The sequence below is a fragment of the Talpa europaea genome (genome assembly GCF_964194135.1).
Source record: "Talpa europaea genome assembly, chromosome: 1".
NCBI lineage: Eukaryota > Metazoa > Chordata > Mammalia > Eulipotyphla > Talpidae > Talpa > Talpa europaea.
The window spans coordinates 80,252,522-80,280,022 of record NC_140073.1 but is presented as its reverse complement, the minus strand read 5'-3'; the positions used below and the strand labels follow the sequence as shown (position 1 = coordinate 80,280,022).

Here is a 27,501-nt window from a genome sequence, read left to right as displayed (position 1 = left end):
CAACTCTTTTACTTTTTGTCCTTAAAGGGTATCAGAGGGAGGGAAACATCCATAAATTATTAATCACTGTATTTTATCCAGATACTACTGGCACTTTAAGCAGTTATTACGTTTCCAGAGCAGCAGTGACAGATGAAGGAACTGGGGATGAGAGAAGAGAAACAATTTGGTCTTGTTTGGTTTTTTTTTTGTTTATACATGCACTGGGTACAGTCAGAAGCGCGGGAGGGTGAGAGAATTCACCAGAGCCAGAGCGGGGAGCAGAGCAGGCAGAAGGACCGAAGTACACTGCTGAGGGGAGCAGCGGGCGGCAGGAGAGGTCTGCGCGCCATGTGGGACCCTCCTCCGGTGGCCGGGGAGCAGCCGGGGATCGAACCGGCGCCGCAGAGGCTGCGGGCAGCTTCGCAACCCAGCGCTCAACCGCTGCGCCACCGGGGAGGCCCCAACAATTTGGTCTTGATGATCTGACTAGTGGATTAGTAGTTTGAAGCCAGAATTTGAATCCAGATTTACTTGACTCCAAAGCAAATGTTCTGTGTCAGTCAAGACACTTAGTTGCAGGTGACAGAAAACCCAACTGAAACTGACTTAAGCAAGGAGGAAATTTGAGTTCGCAAGTTTTGATATTAGTTTATCAGGATAGAGCTTGGTCAGACCACAAGTGATGTCACCAGGATTCAATTTTCTTGTCTTGCTCTCCCTTTGGGCTCTATACCTGGGCTACCTGGTAGTCGGCTAGCAGCAGCCTGCTCTTGTATTTCAAGACCAATAGGAAAGAAAGTTTGCGTCCATTTTGGCATTCCCAGCACAAGAGTCCCTGTGTCTCCTGGTCTCTGGGTGAGTTGCATGCCTATCCTTGAACCAATCGCTGGGTCTCAGCAAGGGGATTGTAGTGTACTGTCTGCTTCAGGTCCAGGTCCCACCTGTCTCAGCATGCCAGCTGAAAGGAGGGAAGAGGGAGAGGGAGAGGAGTTGGCTTTACAGAGGGCAATCAGGGTGTCATTTCAACTTGAATGGGATGTATATACTGCAGAGTTTAAGATGACTTATAATATGAGTCCTTTCCATTATTTACCTTTTTCTTCAAAATACCCTGGAAAACCCACCTACTTCCCCTTCAGGATAGACATGTTAATCTGATTTCTCCTCGCCTCACTTTGGTTCTGTTCTGAAATATGAATACCTATGTGTTCCATGTTGGGTGTTAATGAGGATCTATGCATATCCCTCAATTTATTAAGACCTTTTGGGGGATGACACTAACATACATAAAAAAATCAGAGAACAATTCAACACCATCAGAGCTGAAATACTTTCAGAAAGTGACTAAATGAAATCTGAGCAATTACAGCACCTAAGTGAAGACTTGCACTCTATTCTCGTTCAGCTCATCATACGGAGAGAGAACACTTCTGAAAGGGAAGGTTGGAGCCTTTGTCTCCTTGTTGTAAAACTCATTCCAACCTTTCCTCCTTAGACTTCTTGTCCCTGGAACTGTGGCCACTGAGCTTTTCTTATGGGGACTTTGAGGAGAAAGTCTGCCTCATTTTTCTCCTTTAATTCTTGTTTTTTATTTATTAGTTAAACCATTATGATGCTATGGAAATTTTTCAAAGAAAACGTTTCTCTTATAATTCTACCAGTATTTGCTTCCAGTCCAGTCTTGGCTCCCTTGCATTCACAGTATAGTCACTGTGTATACTGTTTTGTGTGTGTGTGTTTTTTTTAAATAGACTTACTTTTTTTTTTTTAATAGAGGCATGTTTTTATTTTTATTTGTTTGTTTGTTTTGCGTGGGAGGGTGAGAGGATTCACCAGAGCCAGAGCGGGGAGCAGAGCAGGCAGAAGGACCGAAGTACACTGCTGAGGGGAGCAGCGGGCGGCAGGAGAGGTCTGCGCGCCATGTGGGACCCTCCTCCGGTGGCTGGGGAGCAGCTGGGGATCGAACCAGCGCCGCAGAGGCTGTGGGCAGCTTCTCAACCCAGCGCTCAACCGCTGAGCCACCGGGGAGGCCCCTAGACTTACTTTTTAGAGTAGTTTTAGGTTCACAGAAAAACCACACAAGGAACAGCTATTTTCTCATACACTCCCCACATATGCACACATGTATCCTCCCCCATTATCAATACCTCCCACCTGCGTGGGAAGTTTATTACAGCTCAGGAGCCTACACTGATACATCATTATAACCCTAATGCTCTGAGGGTTGCCTAGTATTCCATTGGGAGCACTGCCTGGTCCTGACTAGTTTAAAAGGGAAGCATTCCTGGTTTTCGGAATGGAGGACATTTTGCTGTTGTAGTTTAGGATCCAATTAAGAACTAATATTTGGGGCATGAGAAGCAGCCTGGAGGCTGAGGGTACATTAGTTGTTATTGTGGTTGTTGATGCCATTATTGACTTGTTGATTTTATTGATGATGGTGTTAGCAGCAACAGAATCTTCTAGTTCTTACGCCAGTTGCCCGCAATATCAGTTGTGTGAACTTATGAAAGGGTACATGTGAGTGAGCATCCAGGATATATACATGGAGCGCTGTCCCTTAGCGAAGACAAATCTCAGGTGTGAAACCGTATCTGTAGGCAGTGAGGTTTGTATTTGCATTTTATAAAAATTCTAGATTTCTGCTTATTTCTACAGAGAAAAAAGAAGCCCTGACAGCCCCACCTTGCCCTCCCTGTCAGCCCCTCTTATTCCTTCCCAGTGAAGGAATGTGAATTTCTATTAGAAATCTAATTTTCATAGGCAAAGTAATAGCTTCCAGCTGAGCAAGTATATTGTATGGGTATGGTTGTGCAGTCCCTAACTGAGGTGAAAAAATGCACAGGGGATCTCAAGGGATGTCCCCACACCCCACCTTTCCCCACAGGTGCATGAACACAGGCAGTGTTCCATCAATGGGAAGGTGTAAGGTATGTCAGGGCTGCTCACCAGGCACTCAGGCTTGCCCTCACCCTGACCACCGGGCTGAGCACTTTTGCAGGCTTTCTAGGAAGGCACCAAACCTGGAAGGCATCCTGGATGCAGCTCCCGCCTCTAAGCTCAGGGCCCATGCGTTTTCCATGTCTCAAGTGTTCCAGCTAACAGCTTTAATTAACCTACATCTATGTCGCCTCCAATCCCCAGACAGCTGAATGGACCCTGCAAAGGCTTCCCCGTCCCACACCCATACCTTGACATTAGCTATTAGGTGGGGTTGGGTTGGGGTGGGGAGCCAGCAGGAACATTTCTACTGTGCCAAGTAGCCACTGTAAACATAGCAATAAAAACCTGTCATTAAAAAAAATGGTGGTGTTGACTTACTGGCATAGTTGTTGACATCAACATTATCCATATTGTTGATTTGTTGACATTGTTAATTTGATGATTTGTTGAGGCTGTTTTCGACTTGTCGATACCATTGACAGTAGTGTAGATGTTACTGATGTTGGCGTTGTAAGTGTTGCTGTTATTGACTTGCTGGCATTATTGACATTGGTCTTGACATTGCTTTCATTGATGTGTTACTGACTTGGTGCTGTTACTGACATTGCTGTTGTGGTCACTAAGCACCGTATTCTTTCTTCATTCCTCACCAGGTGACTCACTTGATCCTCAAGGCCCATGCCAGAGCTTGGCACCACTACAACAGTCATCATCGCCCGCAGCAGCAGGGGCATGTGGGCATTGTGCTGAATTCGGATTGGGCAGAGCCCTTGTCCCCAGAGAGTCCTGAGGACCTGAGGGCCTCTGAGCGTTACTTGCACTTTATGTTGGGTTGGTTTGCACACCCCATCTTTGTGAATGGAGACTACCCTGCTGTCCTGAAGGCCCAAATCCAACAGATGAACAAACAGTGTCCTAGTACCGTGGCCCAGCTTCCTGAGTTCACCGAGGCAGAGAAGCAGCTTCTGAAAGGCTCTGCCGATTTCCTAGGTCTGTCCCATTATACTTCCCACCTCATCAGCAAGGCCCCTCAAGATACCTGTATCCCCAACTACGATACCATTGGAGGCTTCTCCCAACACGTGGACCCTGAATGGCTTCAGACCTCAGCCCCTTGGATTCATGTTGTGCCGTGGGGTATAAGGAGGCTTTTGCAGTTTGTATCCTTGGAATATACGAGGGGAAAAGTTCCGATCTACTTGGCCGGGAATGGCATGCCCACAGGGGAAAGTGAAGATCTCTTTGATGATTCCTTGAGAGTAAACTACTTCAATCAGTACATCAATGAGGTGCTCAAGGGTAAGAACAGTAGCTATGATGATGACTGAAAGGTGGGTGGTACTTATGATGTCAAAGTTTTGCTTTATAGGATGAAGTCTCTCAAGAAGCCCAAAAGTAGTATAGTGACAATCTCATGAATCCTTTACATCAGCTTCATAACTCTCTTCCCCTGAAAGCCTCAAGTCTTTGCTACTCTGTTCTTATTTCCTACCCTTCTGAGTCTTACCTATTCATAAAACCATATCTTTTAATACATTTATGAACAAATTTTTATTGTGTGCTTGTTGTGTACACATATTGTGCAAGACAGGGGTACCATATTAAGCATATATAATACTTTCCCAAAGGGAACTTGGTCTCCAGAGGAACACAGAAAATTGCAATACAAGATAATGGCATTACAGGACGGCATGGAGACATTTAAGTTGGGACTCATGCCCATTAGATCTTCCCTCATTGCTCCAGCCACATTGATCTCCATCTCCTTTAGGTGGTTATAAAATTCCACATCATTCACTTTGATTCAATCAATCCATATCTGTAGTTAGTTTTACCTGACATACATATGAAGGATTTACATCTTTTTAAGTAAAAAGGAATAGCAAGTAGGTGTCATTTCATGTGTCGGTTCTAATCAATCGATTGTGGCCAGTTCTCCACCTAGAAAGCTATGTTGAGAAGATTTCAGGCCTTGTCTAGATTAGGTGAGAAAGAGTTGGGTGTGATACTGGGCACTACAGTGAAAAAACTGAGGCACACCTGTTGGTGAGGTCAGACACCCTCTCTCTACTTCACTGTACTGTTCAGGAATCTTGAAATCCCTTACCACAGTATCTAAAGTGAACCTTAAAACAGCTATATGCAGTGAGCAGAGGCAGGTGTGAGCTTCAAGAAGAGACTATGGGGACCAATGCTCTGAGAGATTAAACAGCATGCGCAGACGATCAGTGAGGGAAGCCACAGGTCTTTCTGTTCTGGCCCAGCTCTTCATCCACTGACTTATGGAGCTTTTACTCATCTTTATGTTCCCAGAGCCGCACATAGGTCAGTGAAGTAGGTGCTTACTAAAATTATTTATTGACTGGATGAGCAACTTGACCTACCTCTTATAAGTCATTGTTCATTGAGAGGCTGTGTAACCTGATAAAAGAGGGGCTCACTACTTTGCTGGCTCCAATGTGAAGCCCTCAACCACTGCCTTGTTTTGGCTGTGGTCCTTAGTCAAAACACTAGACTGTTGTTTTGTTTTGTTTTTTTTTTTAATATATAGAGGCATGTTTTATTTATTTGTTTGTTTGTTTTTGTTTATACATGCACTGGGTACAGTCAGAAGCGCGGGAGGGTGAGAGAATTCACCAGAGCCAGAGCGGGGAGCAGAGCAGGCAGAAGGACCGAAGTACACTGCTGAGGGGAGCAGCGGGTGGCAGGAGAGGTCTGCGCACCATGTGGGACCCTCCTCTGGTGGCCGGGGAGCAGCTGGGGATTGAACCGGCGCCACAGAGGCTGCGGGCAGCTTCGCAACCCAGCGCTCAACCCACCGGGGAGGCCCTAGACTGTTCTTTGTTCTTTTGCAGATGAGAAATCTGAAACTGAGATGTCCATAGGGGTATTCTCTCGCCAAGTCTCCAGGGGAGAGGCTTTCCTTGCCTGCTGCAGATTCTGGTGGCTCCAGGCATTCCTTGACTGTGACTGCATCACTTCAGTCTCTGCCTTTATCTTAACATGGCCTTCTCTGCTATGTCTCTTATAATGATGTTTGTCATTGAGCTTAGGGCCCAACCAATTAACCCAGGGTGATCTTATTTTAAGATCCTTAATTACATCTGTAAGATCTTTTTTCCAAATGGTACTAGGAGGTAGAAATGGCTGTATCTTTTTGGGACTGTCCATTCAACCCACTACACCAGGGAATACATTTCTTTAGGCACTATTCTTTTTTAACATGGATTTTTTTTTTTCATTTTATGTCAGTAGCAGTAAACATAAATACAGAAAAACAAAAGCACACTTTTAAAAAATTAAATGATTTACATATTTTGTATAAAACCACGGAGTCGATTCACGTGTCCAAAGGGCAGGATTGCAGGCCTCTCCTTTCAGGGAAAGAATAGTATGAAGTGCATGAGTCTGAAGAAGAGTATGAAGTGTAACCAAAGGAGGCATTATGCTTCCTGAAAAACTCAAAGAAGTATACTGCAGACAATAGTAATGGCTGTTGAATCAGGTAATAAAGGAAAAGGTGGAGAGATTCAAACCAGTTAGGTAAAAGTTGGAGATAGTTTTCTCAGAATACAGGGGTCGCAAAGTACTAGACAACAAGGATTATTTCCTATTTAGAGATGATGACCTTCTTGGGAAGTATGTAGACTGAAATAAATCATGACTGAAATGGCGTCATGTGAAATTCTAGTCATTGAAGTTCTGAAATACGTCATCATCATTTCCCTCTCTCTTTTATTATAAGCTAATGATACCAAAAAAGCCCAAAACCACAAAGAATCCTAATACTAGCAGATGGGGGCACAGATTCTCTAATATTAATTTTACAACAGGGATGCCCCTTTGGATTGCAATTTAGCTATAGGTGTGACCTGATGTTTTGCTAGTCTTGTCAATTTTCCTTTCATTCATTCTGAGGCAGGAAATGGGTTTGCTTTTTAGAGGTAACAAAACACTTTCCAAGCTTTCATGTCAAAAGAGAAAAATTTTTTTATTTTTTTATATTTAAAGAGCAGGTTTATTAGAAAAGGGATAGGACAATAACAGGCACTTGCATAGACACAAGTAGGCAGGAAGAGCTGCCCTGAAAGAGACAGGTTTGCTGAGAGAAGCCTGCATAATAGCAGGTGGGATGCCTTGAGGAGTGCTGCCTCCACTGAGGGAGGTCAGTAAAGAGAACATGGGCACAGGCAGGCAGGAAGGCCGCTGCCCTGCAGAGGGAGAGAGTTGGTGAAAAGAAGGACCTACATAGTCACAGGTGGGTAGAGGGAGTGCTGCTAAGAAAATTTTTAAAAGCAATAAGAGACTTTGAAATAATCCCTAAAACTATACTTTCAGGGGCTATTTCTATCATCCTTAAAATAATCCTTATTTTTATCTTGCAGCTGTCAAGGAGGAATCAGTAGATGTTCGATCTTACATTGCTCGTTCCCTCATCGATGGCTTCGAAGGTCCCTCTGGTTACAGCCAGAGGTTCGGGTTGCACTATGTCAACTTCAGCGACAGCAACAAGCCAAGGACTCCAAGGAAATCTGCCTACTTTTTGACCAGCATCATTGAAAAGAATGGTTTCCTCCCAAAGGTGGCACAGAGCCTGCCTCCTCCCAGTATAGCAAACTTCTCCCCTAAAAACAGAAGATTCAGTTTTCCATCGGAGGTGCCCTCCAAAGCTAAAGTAGTTTGGGAAAAGTTCTCCAAGCAACCCAAATTTGAAAGAGATTTGTTCTATCATGGCACGTTTCGGGATGACTTTCTATGGGGTGTGTCCTCGTCAGCCTACCAGATTGAAGGAGCTTGGAATGCTGACGGCAAGGGCCCCAGCATCTGGGACACCTTCACACACACACCAGGGAGTACTGTGAAAGGCAACGCCACGGGAGACATAGCCTGTAACAGCTATAACCAGCTGGATGCTGATCTGAATATGCTTGCAGCTCTGAAGGTAAATGCTTATCACTTCTCTCTCTCTTGGTCTCGGATTTTCCCAACTGGGAGAAACAATTCTATCAACAGACCTGGTGTTGATTATTACAACAGGCTGATTAATGGCTTGGTGGCTAGGAACATCACTCCCATGGTGACGCTGTTCCACTGGGACCTGCCCCAGGCCCTCCAGGATATTGGAGGCTGGGAGGATTCTTCCATGATTGAGTTGTTTAACAGCTATGCAGACTTTTGCTTCCAGACATTTGGGGACAGAGTCAAGTTCTGGATGACCTTTAATGACCCCACACAGCAGGCCTGGTTAGGTTACGGTACGGGAGTTTTACCCCCAAATGTGAAGGACCCAGGCTGGGGCCCTTACAAGATTGGCCATGCTATCATCAAAGCTCATGCCAGGGTCTACCACACCTACGATGAGCAATATAGGCGGGAGCAGAAGGGAGTCATCTCCTTGGGCCTCAGTGCACACTGGGCAGAACCCAAGTCACCAGAGATCCCAAGAGATGTGGAGGCTGCTGACCGAATGCTGCAATTCTCCCTGGGCTGGTTTGCCCACCCTATTTTCCGAAACGGAGACTATCCTGATGCCATGAAGTGGAAAGTAGGAAACAGGAGTGAACTACAGCACCTGGCCACCTCCCGTCTGCCAAGCTTCACTGAGGAAGAGAAGAGGTACATCAGGTCTACAGCTGACGTTTTCTGCCTCAACACCTATTCCACCAAAATCGTGCGGCACACCACACCCAGGCTCAACCCACCCTCCTATGAAGCCGACCAGGAGACAGTTGAGTCGGGAGACCCTTCCTGGCCAACCACGGCGATGGACAGAGCTGTGCCCTGGGGAATGCGGAGGCTGCTCAACTGGATCAAGGAAGAATATGGTGACATTCCCATTTACATCACGGAAAATGGAGTGGGTCTAACAAATGCCAAAGTGGAGGACACTGACAGGATATTTTACCATAAAACCTACGTCAATGAAGCTTTGAAAGGTATGTGAAGGTTTGTGTTCCCCTTTCAAAATCTTCCAGCATCCGTATGTTACCTGCCTGAAATGGATTGGCAGAGTGGATAACACACCGTGAACAGATCTCTCTTTTAGGCCCTGTTCCTTCTCTTAGGCCCTGTTCCTTCTCTGGACTTACATAGATCCCTTGATAATCTGAATAAAGTTAGGATCATGTCCCCAGATGTGTACACCTGGAGTCCCCAGAAGAATATTTTCTTGTGTCTGTTTATTATTATTTTTTATTATCGTTTCTTATTGAGCAACCACTATGTGATGAGTTCTATTCTAGGTGCTGGGGATATAGCAATGAATGGATAATTTTTTACCTGTGTGGAGATGATATTCTGGTGGGTTCCATGCAGCCCAAAGCAAGAGTCTCCCTAATTCACATTTCTGTATTTAACTTCCAAAGTGGGCTGAGATGCTTGATTTTAGACATATCCCTAGACCACAAAAGAGTTTGATTTTGCAAAGATGAGTCATTAATCTTCCCCTTAGGCACCAGGGCTGGCGAAAGGAAAGCTAGATAAGCCAGCCGTGTAGCTCTCAAACTATACGTACTTATGTGTACTTATGTGTACGAGGTGATGACCTTGGACAGCTGTCTGCAGCTGGGGAGCCAGCACTTGGCTGACTTCTTGGAGTCCTACCTTCCTGAGGTAAAGCTCTTCTCTGGTGTAAAGCCCTTTGGAATGTTCCCAGCCTACAGGCTTGATGGTGTAGACCTTCGAGGGTATTCTGCCTGGTCTCTGATGGACAACTTTGAGTGGCTGAATGGCTACACGATCAAGTTTGGACTGTACCATGTTGATTTCAATAATGCGAACAGGCCTCGCACAGCTAGAGCCTCAGCCAGGTACTACACAGAGCTCATCGCCAGTAATGGCATGCCACTGCCCAAGGAAGACGAGTTTCTCTACGGACAGTTTCCCGAGGGCTTCGTCTGGAGTGTGGCTTCCGCTGCCTATCAGGTAAGGAGTTCAGTACCCTTCACAACTTTGATTGCAGACCTACTCTGTGCTGGCTTTGGTGGCAGGAAGGGCAGGCACATGAGCAAGGGGTTTTCATAGATGTCTCTGTAGGAGGGCAGGGTGGGGTGTCAGGAAGGGAATCTGTGAGTGCTTCTTCCCAATAGCCTGCCACCTTTACTCTCCCAAATTCAGGTGGAGAAGTGTGCTCGTGTGCTGAGATGGATGCGGGCAAGTGGCAAAGACAAGCAAATAGGGATATTCTTCACTGGACACTTATATTTCTCTCCCAGTCTATTCCTTGTGACTTGCTCAAATTTGCTATCAATATAAGCCTGGGTTTTTCTGATGTCCCAACATCATCATACTATATTACCTTCCTTGTGTCAAATGAGATTCACTGATACAGAAAATGGCGTGGGTTTTGCTTTTTCTCAGGAAAAAAAGAAAGGTAAAGAGTGATTTGCTCATGCAGTTAGTTGTGGGTCCCTGTTTTACCTCTTCTGCCTCATCGGTTTTCTTAGATGCAGGCTCTGCCTGCCTGGCATGGAGCCTGGGCAGGCTTAGAGATGTAAGCTGACTTGACTCTGGGTGTGCTCAGCTCTTGGGTTCTTTCCTAGATGATCACAGCCACTGACAGTGTTTTTGTGGTAGGTGAGGGCTAGTTACTCCCAGACAAAAGCACTATCAGGTTACAGTGAAGTCTCAGACCAAATTCTACCATATTCAGGCATTTGTTAACTAAACACAGCCGCATAAAAGCTCTTCATGTATGCTGCTGTGTGTGCTGGAGAAACAGTATTGCTGGGTCCCACTAGATGCTCTGGCCAACACCTTATGAAATGCTCGCTCAGGAAACACCAAGATTGTGGTGGAATTTTGTAACTTGTGTATCGGGCAAATGTTTCCCTGTAGCATTTCTCCAGCTTAGTTGAACTGACATTTGGAAGGATAACCCTTTGTTGTGGGTTTTGTCCTGCCTACCGTAGGATGTTTGGCTGGCACCCACTAGATGCCAGCAGTGTCCTTCTCTAGTTGCACCAACCAAAAATGCCTTCAGAAATTGCTTAATGTCTCAGGGGACAAATTAGGCCCCAGGTAAGAGCTGCCCCTGTACAGGTTTCTAGCGGGATACAGGACGGTTTAGGGAGTTGTTCAAGGGCATAGACTGCAGGCCTTGTTGGGTTCTTCAGCCTTGTCTATGCAAGGACTGGGTGTGTCTTGAAGACGTTTTTTAGCCAATCCACATCTCGAATTAGCAAGAGCCTTTTTGTTCATCATGCAATGAGCAGGAATCTATTTCATTACCTATCACACTGAATATTCTAATTAGCAGAGTGTGAAGAATGACTGAAGAAGGATGACAAGTGCTTACACTGTGGGCTTCCCAATTAAGTGCCGTCTGATCCCTTCAGGGCTGTGCGTTGTTTTTAAACTCTTTATTTGGAAATCCTTTCAAACATACCAAAAATATGAAGAGGACTCCCATTATATTCTTTTCCCAATTTGCTCAAATGTTAACATTTTATTCTATTTGCTTTGTTCTCTTTGCTCACACACATACATATCTGTACATTTTATTATTGAACAAGAAAGGGTCTAAAAAGTTCCTCCACCATAAAATATTTTGTGAGGAACTGCTTGAAGACTGCATGAATATCCTGTTCTTCAAAAAATTTCACCCAGTAGTTTTAGCAACTTTTTTTTTTTTTTTTTGGTGGGACCCTCACCGGTGGCCGGGGAACAAACCGGCGCTGTAGGGCCTACCCGTGGCGCAGGGGTTGAGCGCGGGGTTGCGAAGCTGCCCGCGGCCTCTGCAGCGCCAGTTCAATCCCCGGCTGCTCCCCGGCCACCAGAGGAGGGTCCCACATGGCGCGCAGACCTCTCCTGCTGCCCGCTGCTCCCCTCAGCAGTGTACTTCGGTCCTTCTGCCTGCTCTGCTCCCCGCTCTGGCTCTGGTGAATCCTCTCACCCTCCCGCGCTTCTGACTGTACCCAGTGCTTGTATAAATAAATAAATCTTAAAAAAAATTTAAAAATAAAATAAACAAATCACCCTGCATTCACTACCCCCAGCCACTGAGGCCATCTCCCCCACTCAAGATGGCCCGCATGAGCTATGTTTCTGGTGATCCTGACCCCACCACTCACACAGGTCATCTGGTCACGCCTTCCTGGTAGAATGCCAGCACCGCCTTAGCTATGTCCAGTCACATAATGGCATACCATGTATGCGGAAACATTTGAAAGTCAGTTCTAGAACTCGTACCTGTCAGTCACCCCAAATGTAGGTAGGCATTTGTCCAGTGGCTTGTAGTTAGCTTCCCTATAGGATCCAGATGGGAGTAGGAAAAGGAGGCCCTGACAGTGATAAATATCTTGATTAGAAATACTGTCTTCATACCGAAATCATTGGGATTTGTTTGGCCACTGTTGGGATGAAGGCACATGGAATTGTTTTCACTCAAATCTTTAGTGACCTCCCACTTGTACCAGACACTGCTCGGTTAACTGCTAAGACACACCACCCAGACATCGCACTTTGTGGGAAGCCAGTCACCAATGCACAGGTGTGCAGTGCAGCATGGCAGAGCCTTGATGCACAGAAAGTGTGCACGGAAAGCTGTAGGTGTTCAGACACTGGACGCTAGCCTGGGAAGGCTCCAGAGGAGGGGCTACTGACTTACATCCTGCCTAGGACTCAGCTCTGACAGAAAGCAACTTGTGAGGGTTTGACTTCATAACTTAATGAGACCATGTCTTGTCATCTCCAGATTGAAGGTGCATGGAGAGAAGATGGCAAAGGACTCAGTATTTGGGATACCTTTTCTCACACACCATTAAGAGTTGGGAACGATGACACTGGAGATGTGGCCTGTGATAGTTATCACAAGATTGCCGAGGACGTGGTCGCCTTGCAGAACGTGGGTGTGTCCCACTATCGCTTTTCTGTCTCCTGGCCTCGCATCCTCCCGGATGGAACCACCAAGTACATCAATGAAGCAGGCATCGACTACTATGTGCGGCTCATTGACGCGCTGCTGGCTGCCAACATCAAGCCCCAGGTGAGGAGCCAGCTGGGTGGGGAGCATAGTTATTGTGTGCACAAAGTGCTATTTTCAAATTTAAGTTTTGTATTGCTAGTAAATTAATCTGTATAGAATTCAGAAAGCACGACAGGGACCGCTGTGAAGATTGCCCTTCCATCTCTGACCCCCAGCCATCTAGGTGCTCTCCCTCCAGGCAAACAAGTTTGCTGTCTCTTAGGATTCTTTGTGTGTGACAGAATACATGCAGATTATTTGGTTTTATTGACCAGTATTAAGACATCTCCATATTCATGTACACATTCCTCGTTTGTTCTTTATTTTTTGTTAAGCGGAGTTCTGTTTGCCCCTTCCTTCCCTGTTAGTAGACTCTTCTCTGTGACAGTCCCACTCTTTTGCCATTGTAGTCGATACCACAACGTGTAACTGCAGACATCACTTTGCATATGGGGAAATTTACTTGTAGAATGTGATCCTAGGAGCAGAATTGCTGGGGCAAAAGTGCATGTTTTCTTAACATGAGATGTAATGATAAGACACTCACTTTGCTATTACCAAAATCTCCCCCAGCATTTGTGCTAAAGGGCTGGAGGTATAGTTTTGTGAAGCTGTGTGTGTCCCTTGCTATAGAGGTGGGAGATTATGCACCTTGGCCACAGCATAATCCCCCCAGAGAAGTCTTCTGTCCTTGCACTGCAGCAACCCAGGCTTGTAGTGTTGATGATGTGAGTGCTGAGAGCTGTAGGGTGGCCGGTGGCTAGCCTGCAGCTCCCATGGTCTGCATGGACAAGGAGATCATCTTACACAATTCGGAGCAACAGCAGAGCATGTAGCTCAGGGTCAGATGACTTTGTGTCCTTGAGGGCCTGCAGACACCACAAAAAGGAAAAGTGCTGTGGTTAGGAAAAGCTTCAGGGAGGTGTGGGTTGTGAACAAAGAGGAGAATTTGGATGGGTGGGGTGAGCAGAGGAAGGATTTTTCAGATGGAGGGAAAGCCTGGGTCTGGGCTGATGGTGGTTCGTGACGGAAAACTGAGGGCAGAGCAGACTCTGTCCTGGCCAGAGGGCCCCTCCCCAGCAAAGGGTTCCCAGGCCCATAGGACAAACCTCAGGGCACATTAGCGGATATCCTTTCAGGTTACAAACCTCCATCCTTCTGGAACGTGACATTTTCATGAAACACTCGGTCTAGTCTGTACAGGCAGGTCCTGAAGCACTGGCATTTCTCATCCCGGACTGCCCATCACTAATACACAAAAGCTGACACAGTGTGACCACTTTTCATTTGCTCCGCCATGTGACTTAGGCCTCACAATGATTCCATGATGCAGTGGAGCTGGTGTCTGAGCCAGTCACACAGCTGGCAGGTGGCAGAGTCAGGACTCAAATCCAGGCCTCTGTGATCCAGCTGTGGGAATTTCTACACTTCAGCACTGTGGTCCTCTCCCTCCCACCAGACCTTTTTGATCTCATCATCAAACTCCGCTTTAGCAGACTCAATGAGTAACGTCAAGGACTCCCAGGAAAAGCAATGTGATGGAACCGCTGATTCTGCTGTTTACAGGTGACCATCTATCACTGGGACTTGCCCCAGGCACTCCAGGACGTAGGAGGCTGGGAGAATGAGACCATTGTGCAGCGGTTTAAAGAATATGCAGATGTGCTCTTCCAGAGGCTGGGGGACAAGGTGAAGTTTTGGATCACACTGAATGAGCCCTTTGTCACCGCTAGCCAAGGCTATGGCTATGGCACATCAGCTCCAGGTAAGGGGAGAGATTCCACTTTTCAGCTCTTTAGATGAAGCACAATATTCTGAGCTTCTCAAACATGTGCGATTTGGGTGGCACTGGAGGCGGCCAAGAAAGTTTTGTGACAGCGCCTCGTAATCGCTGCCTTTCGTTCAGTGCTGCCTCAGAGGCGACGGACGTTTCCCCTTCTGACACCAGCTTTGTTGAGCGTGTATTTCACGCAGTACCTCCAAATGGTCTCATTTTTTGGCCTGTGCCTCTGACCTGACTCAGATGGGAAACTCCCAGAGATCCAGAACCTGGACTCACTGATGAGGGAAAGAACCATTCACCAGGCTCTACGGGCCCAGAGTAGATCCAAAAGCGATCGGGTTAGTTGGAGCTCACCTGACTTGAGCCAATACCGGGCTGCTCACGGGCTTGAACCTACTTAGTATGAACACTCCGAAGTCTGCTGCAGGCATATTAGTGTCTCCTCTTCCGCTGCCCTGGGCTCTGCGGTCGGTGATCACCCATGTTTCATGCATCTTTTCTAAGATACAACCACCTTTTTATTCCAAAACACATATGCTCCGAAGGGTTTTAAATAAGGAAACTGTTCTTGTCTTTGAGAACCATCAGGTTTTCTTTTCTCTAGTTCTGCACTTGAGAATAAATTTTGTGTTCATGTATGTGATTCCTCAGGATGATGTGTAAGAGCTGGAAGGAGCCACAGGAATTTGATTCCGATGTTACCGGCTAAATCCCCCTTGCCTTGGTGGCCATTCGGTTCATCCCCGCAGCCTGAGGGCAGCCCTCCCTAACATTCGCTCTCAAGAAGTCTGTGTCAGCTGCTGCAGCAGCGATGTTCTCCAACACTTCCTTTCACCACGGGGCCCACAGTGCCAGGGTGTCAATTCCTGAGGCTCACTCTCTCCTCCGTACTTGTCCTGGGAGGAAATGAGCCACTTTTGGGGGAGGGGTATAAAACCCCACATTTCTCAGTGTTTCTCTGTCAACACAGTGCTACTGGGGGCTTCACTGCACACCACTTTGTTTCCTTCTTATAAGAACCCTGTTGCTCATTTTGCAGAGGAAGAAACAAAGGCTCACCCAAAGATACACAATCAGCTAGTAAGTACAGTGAGGATTTGAAATCCATTCTTCCTGTTGCCAGAATCTGCATTTTTTCTTCCAAACACAGAGGCCATCAACCAGCAAAGAGCACAGCTCTTGGCCATGCTTATTCTTCCTCAATGTTCCTGTGTATGTTTCCAGGAATCTCCTTTCGGCCCGGCACCGCCCCCTACATCGTTGGCCACAACCTAATAAAGGCCCATGCTGAAGCCTGGCACCTGTACAATGACGTGTACCGCGCCCGTCAAAATGGCATCATTTCCATCACCATCAACAGCGACTGGGCTGAGCCCCGAGACCCCTCCAACCAGGAGGACGTGGAGGCAGCCAGGAGATACGTGCAGGTCTGCTTGTCCTCTGGGCATTGTTTTACTCTCGCCTGGTTTTCGCTTTTACCATGATCTACTGGAAACAGAATTAGATTGCAAGACAAAATTTAGCATCTAGGTGTTTTGCTGTAACCTGATTTTGTGAACTTGGAAAAATCAGTTAATGTTTTTTTGTGCCTTAGTTTTCCCATTTGTGAGAGAAAGATGACCTCTTTCTTGCTGTGATAGGCTTGCTGTGATAGGAGGTCTTTGGGACCAAGTTTCTTTTAAAGAAAAAAACTATTTGTGCAAGTAATCTGTACTGGGTGTAACATTGCTTGAAGTTAATAGAAATTTCCTTTCATTTCTGGTCTGACTATAGTAGCAAATAGAGCTGATGCAGCATTGTACTTCATTTTTAAGTGTCATGATCTAATTTTATTTACACCATCTAAGAATTCTTTAAAATGGGAGCTTTAGATTCTGTGAAAATCATTAGCCCCCGATTTTTCCAATTCCATGTTTAACATAGGTACATACATCCTTTGGTCAAGGAAATCTCCTAGGAAAAGAGAGAAGTAAGCTTGTCTGGGCCTTTGACAGGACAAGAGCTAATGGCTCTTGTCATGGCAAGGCCTTCCCCTGGATCCTGCTAGTTTCTCTGAAACTTCCAAGTTTCATTGCCAGGGAAGAAAATCAAGAGACCCTTTCTCCAAATTATTGCCCACTTTGGGCTCCATGGAGGAGCCTGCAGACTCTCTCATCTTGAGAGGACATCAAGGGCCTTGGTTTGCCAAACTCTTTGCAAGAGAATTTGACCAAGGTGGTCAAGTTAATCAGTACAAGTAAGAGCTTAATTTCCCACTGGATAGTCAGCTGGGGAAAAAGTCTTAGAACAAAATGAATGCAGCCTTCATTTCTCTCACAGAACAAGTAAATTGTAATTTGTTTTCTAAAATAAAGTTCAAATTTCAGGAAATGTTAGGCTATTTTGTCATTAGATTGAAGCACCACTGGCGTAGTGATACTGCAGCTCAGAGCGAGGACACATATTCGCTAGTAGAATCAGCTTCCATGGAAATTGCCAGTGAGTAACCTTAGAGGGCACTGAAGCCTCTTACTGAAGTGTGTTCCAGGACCCCAGCATCATAGCCTTTCGGTGCCATGTATCCTTTCTAAGGGGTCACAGTGGCGTAGATCTGACTCAAGGAAATAGACTGAGAAATTCCCACTTCAGAGGTATGAATTGAAAGTTTGTGAACATTCTTTACCTGGGCAGCCCCAGAATATTCTGATGATCCTTAGGCTTAATGATCTGGATGCACCTGTACTGTGGTGAAAGGGAATCTATCACCTGGAAGTTTATAGTCTGCCCTTCTTGTGTGGGACCCTTCTAAGGTCAGCCAGGTAGCATTTTTGTAGGAATTCAAGCTGCAAAATGTAAACAGTTGCAGAGGAAATAGTTTTAGATTGTGTGTGTGTGTTTGGGGGTGGGAGATAGATCTGAAGTCAGTGCCCTCTGCACAGGGCAGCTGCTGTCTCCTGATGTGTCCATATGCTAATGCCAAAGCTGACTGTCCCTCTGATCCCACCTGCAGTTTATGGGAGGCTGGTTTGCACATCCTATTTTCAAGAATGGTGATTACAACGAGGTGATGAAGACACGGATTCGTGACAGGAGCTTGGCTCAAGGCCTCAACAAGTCTCGGTAGGTCCTGGTTTCCACACAGTCAGCCAGGAGCAAATCAGGAGGAAATCTGCTCTGTGGTGCTCAGCTGACACTCCTGGGTAGACAGCATGGTAGTGAGTGTGGCCTTCAGGGTCAGAGAGGTGTGTCATAGGCAAGTTACTTTATCGCTACGCTTCCTTGTTTGCCAGAAAGAGTAACATAATCCTGTCTGAAGCTCTTAGCCCAGCCCTGGCAACCACTATTATGCTTGACAAAAGCAGTTACTACTATTGTTCCTTCAGAATTCTGTCCCAAGGACACCCTCTCAGCAACGAAGGATAAATTCCTCAGCTCATCCTACCCTGTCATCACCTTCTGAGTGACTGTGGATAGCAAAGGATGACTGCATGCCAGACATGAGCTTTGTGTCATTTGACAACTACATGGTTTATACCAAAGTAGTCCTACCTCCTGGCAAAGAAGCACTAGTAACATCAACTACAGCAAATGTTTATTCATTTGCGAGGATTAAAAAATCCAGTCCTCACCCTGATAATACTTGTTCTGGACTGGTCAGGGTGAGTTCTGCTGAGCAGATTCTCCCCAAGGTCTGATCTTGCCAACTCTAGTCTCCAATAAGCAGTGAGTGCTGCAGCCCATGACAAAACTTGCTGAATTGCTTGTGTGTTCAGGTCCGCGACAGACCTGGCAGAGGATTCAAAGTGTGACTCAAGTTACCAACAACTACTACTAGGTTGACAGTAACCCTCAGGTTATTCCCCAATTTTTCTATGCAAAGAAAACTCAGAATATGAGATTATGGTGGGCTGGGAAAACACAACAGACTTCATGGTTAAGGCAGAACATCAGTTGAGTTTGGCCTTTACAGCAGCGTTTGGGAGAGCAGAGGGCATTCCATCCAAGAGGAAGCCGGCGTGAGAATCAACCTAGAGGTCGACTGGCCCAGTGGCAGTGGAGGGAGCTAGGCCACAGGGCGAGAGCCTGGAGGTCAGGCACAGGTACTTGCCTTTAATGCCACAGGAGAAACTGCTGGTTCCTGAGCAGGGGAGTGATGGACACGAGGGGGGTGGCTATTAGCTTGCTTTTAGAGTTTCAGAAATGCCCAAGAAAGGATGATTTTGATCCCCAGTTTAATGGCAGCAGAAAGATGATGAAGGTGCCAGACAACTAAGCAGTAAAAACTCAAGGCAACCCTAAAGAGCAGTACCAGGGTCTCCCTGGCAGGATGTGTATGTGGCCAGGATCTGGCTGAGAGGAACCTGTAAGCATTATGCATGTAAGTCAAATGGTATAGAAAAGTCTCAAGAGCAGAGCAGTCCCGCCAATTGTTCTTACATTGAAAGAAAGCTATTTGAGGACCTGCTTTGGTTACATGTAGTTTTGCTTAAAATTGTTCCTTTCAAGAACTGATCAACAAGCACTTACTGTATACAGAAAATGTTTCACCAAACGTTTATAAAAGTGCAGCAAAATCATGTGAACAGAAAAGTCTATCTTAAAAGTCCGTATCTCAAAAGTTTAATATATTAAATTTGTAAAAATATTTCCCAAGTAGGGATAAAAGGATTTTGGATAAAAGTGGCACCACCAACTAAACCACAAGAAAAAACGGGATAATTTATAAAGGGCAGAATATAGAAATAAGTATGATAAAAGATGTAACCTTACAAACATAAAGGATCAGTTTCATGGTACCTTAGACATGTCCTTGATTTCAAAATCCTGTACAGATGGTAAATATCAAAAGTTGCAAATATTTGAAGGAAATAAAAGGTGTATCCCTGTATGTGGTGTGTGTGGGGGACCTGAATGGGAGGTTCCTGAAAGGGTAACTTGTTTCATTTTGCCAGTAGGGAGAGGGACTTGCACTAAGGTGTGAGCAGACAGAGGACGGCTGGGTCCTTTTCAGCAGAGCTGGACGGGCCTCCTTGCGCTTGGCTAGCTTCCCCCTAGTGGCTGCACAATGTCTGTAGCTGACATTTCTCCCCAAAGTGTGACCGTTCCTCAAGTCTCAAGCCTTTTGTGGCTCTTTCCTCCCAGCCTCCCGGAGTTCACAGAGAGTGAGAAGAAGAGGATCAACGGCACCTATGACTTTTTTGGGTTCAACCACTACACCACCGTCCTGGCCTACAACCTCAACCACGCTGCCTGGATCTCCTCTTTTGACGCAGATAGGTAAGTGGGCCACGAGGGATCTGGAACAATCTTCTGAAAAGCCAGCAGCCAATGTCCCTTTGCCCAACTTTTCCGTACAGGCCTGCACAGCCTCAGAAAACTCCCTCCTGCTGCCATATCCCAGGGTTGATTAAGGTAATACCTAACCAAATCGTTATCAGGCTGAGAGTTACACAGATCAGGATTTCCAGTATGCTTCCCCTTTACACAAACATGCTTGGGATTATTGCTTTTTTCCCCATGTTTTCAAAGAACTATTTTTCTCCCCTTCGTTTCCTTTTTTAGAAAAATTTGTTTCATTTATTCAGTCAAAATATATATATTTTTTCCTTTTTGGGCGAAAGGAACTATTTTTGTATTACATAAATATTATATATGCATGGTGGGCACATCACAAACCAAGAATAAGAAATCGTATCATTTCAAAAGTGTATTATGTGTAAACTACATTAGTTTAGTAAATATTTATATTCTGCATTATATTTATAAATCTGTATTACCAAAAAAAGCAGGATTATATGTACACACTATTCATTCCTTTTCTAACAAGCATCTTTTCCACATTGGTAGCCGTGACTCTGTCCAGGTTCTTTCTCTGAAAACAAACTGCCATGCCACCACTATATCCTGCAGCCATGATCTTGGCTTGCTGTTCGGGCTGAGAAGACTCCCCGCTTCTTAGTCCTGAGACTGTCCCCACAGTGATCTGAGCTCAACCTCACAAAATGCCTCACCTTTTTAGAAAGGATTTTGGATGGAAGACTTATCTCCACAGCTGATCCTTACTTGACAGAGAAAAAGGGAGCAGAGAAAGCATGTGTACACCCTTTTGGTGCACACACCCACCCCCTCCTTTATCATTATCTATGGTTCTCACCTTGTCCAACACTGAAGAGGCAGTATCTTGGGCACTCAAAGTGGGTCCTAGCCTAACTGCTTCCTGTCATCACAAAGGAGGGCCCCAACCATTGGTGTTTGTGGTCACCCTGCAGTCTGTGTGAGAGATGTAGGTGAGTCGGTAGACCACATTCTCTGAAGACATAGGATGTTCATCCCACTGGGGATTGTGGGTAGGAAAACCCAGAGTCCCTCTCACATCCAGTTCAGTGAGCTGTGATCTGTTGAGAGAGCTTGTGGAGGATCAGAAGCACGAGTAAAGACAACAAAAATAGATTAAGTGGCTTGTCCCAAGTTATACCTCACTGATGGTACAATGAGAATTAGTATATCCAGCTAATGAGAAGAGAATTTAAGGCAATTTGAATCTTCTGGTTTTAGTTAAGACTCTCAAGTCTAGAGAAAAGCAAAGGCTTTTCCTAGTACAAATCTGGTTGTTTTGTGCAAATGGCCTCTCTACAAAGCGAGACCTAACTATGTTTGAACTTGTAGGGGAGTTGCTTCCATCACAGATCGCTCTTGGTCAGACTCTGGCTCCTTCTGGCTGAAGATGACACCTTTCGGCTTTAGGAGGATCCTGAACTGGTTAAAGGAGGAGTACAACAATCCTCCAATTTATGTAACAGAGAATGGAGTGTCTCAACGGGGAGGAGAAGGGGACCTCAATGACACCGCAAGAATCTACTACCTCCGCAGATACATCAATGAGGCACTCAAAGGTATGACAGGTGCTCACCCCTTCCTCCATGTGCACCGCTCACTGTTGGAAACATCTGTTCATTTTCTCCATTTGGCTAGAAGCCAATAGGAAATGGCTGGCTTGTAGGGTCTTTCACTCCCCGTGCAAAAATCTGAGACTTTCAGACTTAGCAGAACAACCTGGGATGGGGCTTATGACAAGGGAATGGTAAGTAATACCAGGAATAACAGAATGAGCGATGCAGCAGCAATGAGCAAAGAATCAATAGCAAAGAAGGTCCTATTCTAGCTAAAACCTTTTCTAAGGGCCATTTTTTAAATAGGGAGAAGCATTAAGACTAAGGCACTGACCAAGACCAATATTCGGAGATGTGAAGACAGACCTGGTTGTATTACTTTGGTTATTTCACCCTTGCGGCTCCGGTTTAGGGCTGAGCCTGACTAAACTAATGCCAATGGCTATCCACAGAGGACCAATTAACAATTACTTCAAAGGGTGAGATAACTCCAGAGCTAAAAAAGCTCAGTTTGAGGGGCAAGTGGGGACCATGAGGAGTGCTTCACACTGGCACAGCCTGAGTAGGCAGGCCTGGGGCAAAGTGTCTCAGAAGACCAGGAAATCTTATGCTAGGACTTTTGTTTGGGCAGCTGTGCAGGACAAGGTGGACCTCCGAGGATACACGGTTTGGAGTCTGACGGACAACTTTGAGTGGGCCATGGGCTTTGAGGAGAGGTTTGGTCTGCATTTTGTAAACTACACTGACCCATCTCTACCAAGGATCCCCAGAGCATCAGTTAAGTTCTATGCATCAGTAACCCGGTGCAATGGATTCCCTGATCCTGCGACAGGACCACACCCTTGTCTCCAGCCAGAAGGTGAGATGTGGTTCTGGGAGAGACTGAAGCCAAAAGGTGAAAAAATGGATTTTTTTAAAGTTCATTTTCTTAATACCTTCCTCTCTGCCTCTCCATCCCCTTCATTTAATCAGTATTTCTTCGATTGCTCCAAACATTTCTTGGGATGGAACAAAGGAACTTAAGAGTTAATGCTACTTCTAGAAACTTAGGCTCTGGTCTGGGAACAGCAAATCTAGATTCTTGTCCCAGCCTTACCACCAACTTCCTGTGCAACCTTAAGCAAGAAACTAGGCAGTTGTTTCTGGACCATTTCAAGAATCAAATACAGTGTCTGGCCCAATAAGGTGTCCAATATTTGTTAAATGACAAAAAAAAAAAAAAAAAAAAACCAAAAACTAAAATGCATATATTACTATACAAATGTAAGACACAATTAGCCAATTTCTACTTAAGTTCATTCAGGGCTCAAAACTCCACGATGTACTCTCCCTGGGTATCTGTTTATCTTTTCTATTCAGTGATCTGGAGCCACTATGTGCCAGGGTATAAACTGTCCTTTGTTATTTCTCCTAGATGCTGGACCTACTGTCAGTCCCCCGAGAAAAGAAGAAGTTCAGTTCCTGGGCCTAACACTAGGTACAACAGATGCCCAGACAGCTTTATACATACTCTTTTCTCTTGTACTTCTTGGAGTCTGTGGTGTGGGATTTCTGGCCTACAAATACTGTAAGCATTCAAAGAGAAAAAACACAACCACACCAGCAACAGAAATGTAGCCCCACTTCTTCAATATGATCCATGAGTTACCACCTCCTCCAAATACAAAATCAGCCTAGCTTATTACCTTTGCCGCCACAAAACTCTTTGGGATATTACACTTTGCCTGTAACGGTTGCCTTCATAGAGGCTTTCTGCATTTCTTTGATCTCGAAGTATTTTAACTCCCTGATTAAAAATGGAAATATCTGTAACTTACCCCAGCATCATGAATTTATTTGGGCATCGATCCTGCACTGATTCTTCAGGACATGTGCAGATCCTGAACATGTCTAGTGATTTTGAGCCACTTAATTTAACTTAGGATAAATCTGAATCAGGGGAGGCAGGGAATAGTTAAGACTAGAAACTACAAGGGTAGTCATAAAAAAAAAAAAAGCTAGGTAACAGAAAATATAAAGGAAAAAAGACTAAACATAAATCCAACTACTACCTATGAGAATGTGACAAAGGTAGCATGCTGAATCAGGAATGTGGTTTATTCCACAACTGGTGGTGGGTCAGCAGGTTTAGCTTTTGAGGATGTTAGCAGCAGGCATGGGAAAGGGAAATCAGATCCCTTCCCTGGTTACTAGACTTAAATGATAAAAAAAAAAAATAATTATACCATGAGGTAATAGGATAGGTGGGTGAATTTTTAAATTAATTTTTGATCTGGAAGAGAATAAGCAAAAACTGAAGACCCAGCAGTCCTAAAGAGAAACACAAAACATTACCATCACCATACTCATCAAGCAGGTCTTGGTGGTGCGCTTACAGTACCAGCTATTTGGGAGGCTGAGGCAGGAAGATGACTTGAGCCCAGGAGTTCTTGGTGGTAGTGTGCTATGCAGACCGATATCTGCACTAAGTTCAGCACCATTATGGTGATCTCCCAGGAGTGGGGCAGCAGTAGGTTGTCTGAGAGGGGTGAGCCAACCCAGGTCGGAAATGAAGCAGGTCAAAATTCCCATGCAGGTGAACATACTCATCAAAATATAAACAGGGAGGAAATATTTATAGCATAGGCTAGAAAAATGGCTTATTTTCTTAATGTACATGAAATTCTTACAAATCAGTGAGATGAAAAAGAACTGATATAGAATACAAACAGGCAGTTCTCAGAAAATAAACAGAATTGGCCAATAATATGAAAAGATACTTAGCTTCAATCTTGGTCACCTGTAAAATGCATACAATTTTTCATTGTGTAATATGGTGTTGGCAAGGATATGGGAAATTCACATTTTCATACGCTGCTGGCTGACGTATAAATTCAAACAGCCTTTAGAGGAGGCAATGTAATGGCACCTTTTATAATCCAACTTGCAAAAACTCATTGATTCAGAGTTAAACAAATATATCCTCCAGGTATAATTTCACAACAAAAAGGCAACTTTCCCAAAGATGTTCACTAGAGCAATATTTACAGTAAAAAGACAATCTGTGATAACCAATGAATACCACCAGAGGATGGAGAAGTTGGGGTATTTTCATCAAGTGGAATGCTATGCAGCCATTAATAACAATGAGGTAGCTATGTGTAGCTAGAGATGTTCAAGATTGTATAAGTAAAAGCAAGATGCAGAGTAGTATATATAATACGATCCCATTTATTTAAAAATAAAGATTACATATTTACTTATATGTATGCATAAAATTTTTGTTATGATTACAAAAGAAAGAAATGGAGTTACCTCTAGGGAATAGAACTGGGAGTAAAATGCAAGCAGAGATGACTTCATTTTAGAGTGATCTACAATGTTTTGAATTTTTTTACCATGTATGTTGATTATAAAATAAGAGGATCTTCCTATTCAAAGATTATAAATCATTCTTTTATGCTTCGAAGACCTATATTTTTAATTTTTTAAAATTTTTTTTTGGGGGGGACCCTCGCCGGTGGCCGGGGATCGAACTGGCGCTGCAGAGGCTGTGGGCAGCATCGCAGCCCAGCGCTCAACCGCTGCGCCACCAGGGGAGGCCCAGACCTATATTTTTTAAAGGCAAATTGACTTGAGGTACTACATGTTCTTGCAAATAGATTTCTAATAGTTACTTGCAGGGCTACATCCATTTGACAGTTTTGCTTAATTAAAATCATATAATGCTATATTTTTTGAAATGACAAACCTTTACTTAAAATGGAATGCTTGAGATTTTTCTTTATCAAACTCATTCTTAAACTACAGAAATATTATTACAGAAAATTGGAAAAAAGTACAAAAGAAAACTAAAATGATAGCCTCTCTTATTGTTATTAATGTTTTGGTATGTTTTCTTTTTCCTTTATATATATTAATACATAGTATGATCTAGATATGAAATGTGTTAAAGCTGAGATCATACTGTACCTACAACTCTGTACCCTGCTTTTTCTAATATATAACAGGTATTTGATAAATGTTAGATTTATTTACTGAACGTATTGTACCATTCCTCTAGTTAATCTGCAGAAGACATTTAGTTTCTAGTTTGTAAGTAAAATAGTTCATACCTAAACATTTTTTGTGAGTTGTTCCCCTATCTGTACAACTTGGGTACATTTTTACTCCTCCGTATGTACACATGCTTCACACACCCTCCCCCAAACCTCCTGTGCAAATATCCTGTCCCTTTCTTTCCCCTAAACCTTCTTCCCCTATTCCCTCTGGCTACCAATAACAAGATAATTTTTCACTAAGTTGAAGTTTTGTTTTCACTATATTTTTGCCAGGTTTTTGTGTTTTGTTGTTCTTTTTATTCCACAGGTAAGTGAAACTTTCACTTAGCATAATCACCTCTAGGTCCATCCATTTTTTCCCCAAAGGCACTATTTTCATCTTTGTTAATAGCTGAGTAGTATTCCATTGATACACCTGAACTTCATTTGCATCGAGAGTATGAAATATTTAAGGTTTCTGATAATGGTTTTCAGAAAATTATTAGCAGTTTTTATTCTTACCAACAGCACAGCCCATCTCACTATTTCCTTGCCAACACTATTACCATTTTAAAAAGTCCTTGTTATTTCACAGATTGAAAAAAAAATTTGCTGGGAATTTCTTCTTCCTGTTACAAAAGTCAAAAACCTATGTTCTTTGCAGAGCAATACCTTCCAATCTAACCAGAACTGTTAAACTAACTCCCTTTTCAAAACATTATTTAGTAGTGTCTACTACCAGAAACATATGGAAAAAATAGCATATTTAGATTAAGCATACTTTAAATTCTTAAGATTAACCATATTTGTAAAAAGGCCTATCTTTTATTACAGAGTCTTGTACTACACTAGTAAGTGATTTAGGTCACTGAAGTGTGATTGACAGCAAAACTTCAGTATAAAGATGAGAACATGAGAGCAGTTCTTTGCATTTAATAAGAACAAAACCCTAAAAACATTATACAAAGTGCTGCCTCAGTGATTTAGGCGAGACAGTAACATAGTATCTGTGTCAAAATTTCTTTTTGGTGATATTTAAGGTAAGGTGGTCAGCTACTTTCCTGAGCAGTGATGGGGGAAATAAAAGACACATGACTTCAACAGAGTCCTGTGCAATGAAAGGATGCTAGGATAACAAAATTTAAAGCAAAAAGATCACCTCAATTTTTGGAAAAGACTTTTTTTTTATTCAGTGTTTAAGATTAAAAACTACAAGATTTTGCTTGCAGCAGATGAGAAAGAGAGAAAAGTTAAACATAAATTATCTGATTCACTAGTTAAAATGCTGAGACCCAGAATCAAATTAATGACATACTATTTTCTTGTGTGGGCTTTAGAATTTTGGAGCAAAATAGTTCTAAACAAAATGTATCATCTGAGAGCACAGGGCTAATGTATATATGAAATACTGAATAAGAAAGCTGATAAAGGGAGGCTGTGGCAGATCTGATTCTTTTAGGCTTCTAGTAGTTGGTTACCATATGCAAGGACCTAGCAGCCAGTTATTTTATTTCTTGACTTATCTGAATTTAACCCACTAAGTAGGAATAAAGAGACACTTTATAGATAAGCTGGAAAACAAAACAATCCCAATTCTCAGTAGAATTTTAGTTGAACTAAATCATGAGAAACAATGATTATTGCACAAATCGTACTTGTCACTACATCTGTTGAGTAGAATTTCCATTCCAAGTGTTGTTTTCATCTTCACCGTCATCTTGAGTCCTCAATCTATATATCTTCCCTTCCTTTTTAAAGTCTTCCCCCCGTTTCTCCAGCACTCTTTTTCTGACTGGTTCCCTGATTAACAAGAGAGGAAAAAAAGAGAATATAAAGTGAAAACAGCAATACAAAGCTATTTCCTTTTAACTTCCATTAGTATAGGCAACTATATTTTAAGATTTGGGTGATATCTACCAGACTTTCATATAACTTCTTTTA

At 43.9% G+C, this 27,501-nt stretch overlaps 2 protein-coding genes across 2 annotated transcripts in view; one reads left to right on the top strand and one right to left on the bottom strand.

The window, feature by feature from the left end:
- LCT (lactase) overlaps positions 1-23,177 on the top strand; it is a gene marked incomplete at both ends in the record, with an annotated part of 47,607 nt that extends 24,430 nt beyond the window's left edge. The window contains 12 exon segments of the mRNA XM_084255142.1: positions 3,579-4,224; positions 7,311-8,861; positions 9,581-9,849; positions 12,620-12,910; positions 14,456-14,654; positions 15,897-16,099; positions 17,662-17,771; positions 19,794-19,928; positions 21,318-21,544; positions 22,173-22,400; positions 22,956-23,124; positions 23,126-23,177. Of these exon segments, the coding sequence (XP_084111268.1) occupies positions 3,579-4,224; positions 7,311-8,861; positions 9,581-9,849; positions 12,620-12,910; positions 14,456-14,654; positions 15,897-16,099; positions 17,662-17,771; positions 19,794-19,928; positions 21,318-21,544; positions 22,173-22,400; positions 22,956-23,124; positions 23,126-23,177 (4,080 nt within the window).
- A 4,044-nt stretch (positions 23,178-27,221) lies between these two features.
- Positions 27,222-27,501, bottom strand: part of UBXN4 (UBX domain protein 4) — a gene marked incomplete at both ends in the record, with an annotated part of 33,992 nt that continues 33,712 nt past the window's right edge. The window contains one exon of the mRNA XM_084242324.1: positions 27,222-27,360. Within this exon, the coding sequence (XP_084098450.1) occupies positions 27,222-27,360 (139 nt within the window). The remainder of the gene's footprint in view (positions 27,361-27,501) is intronic.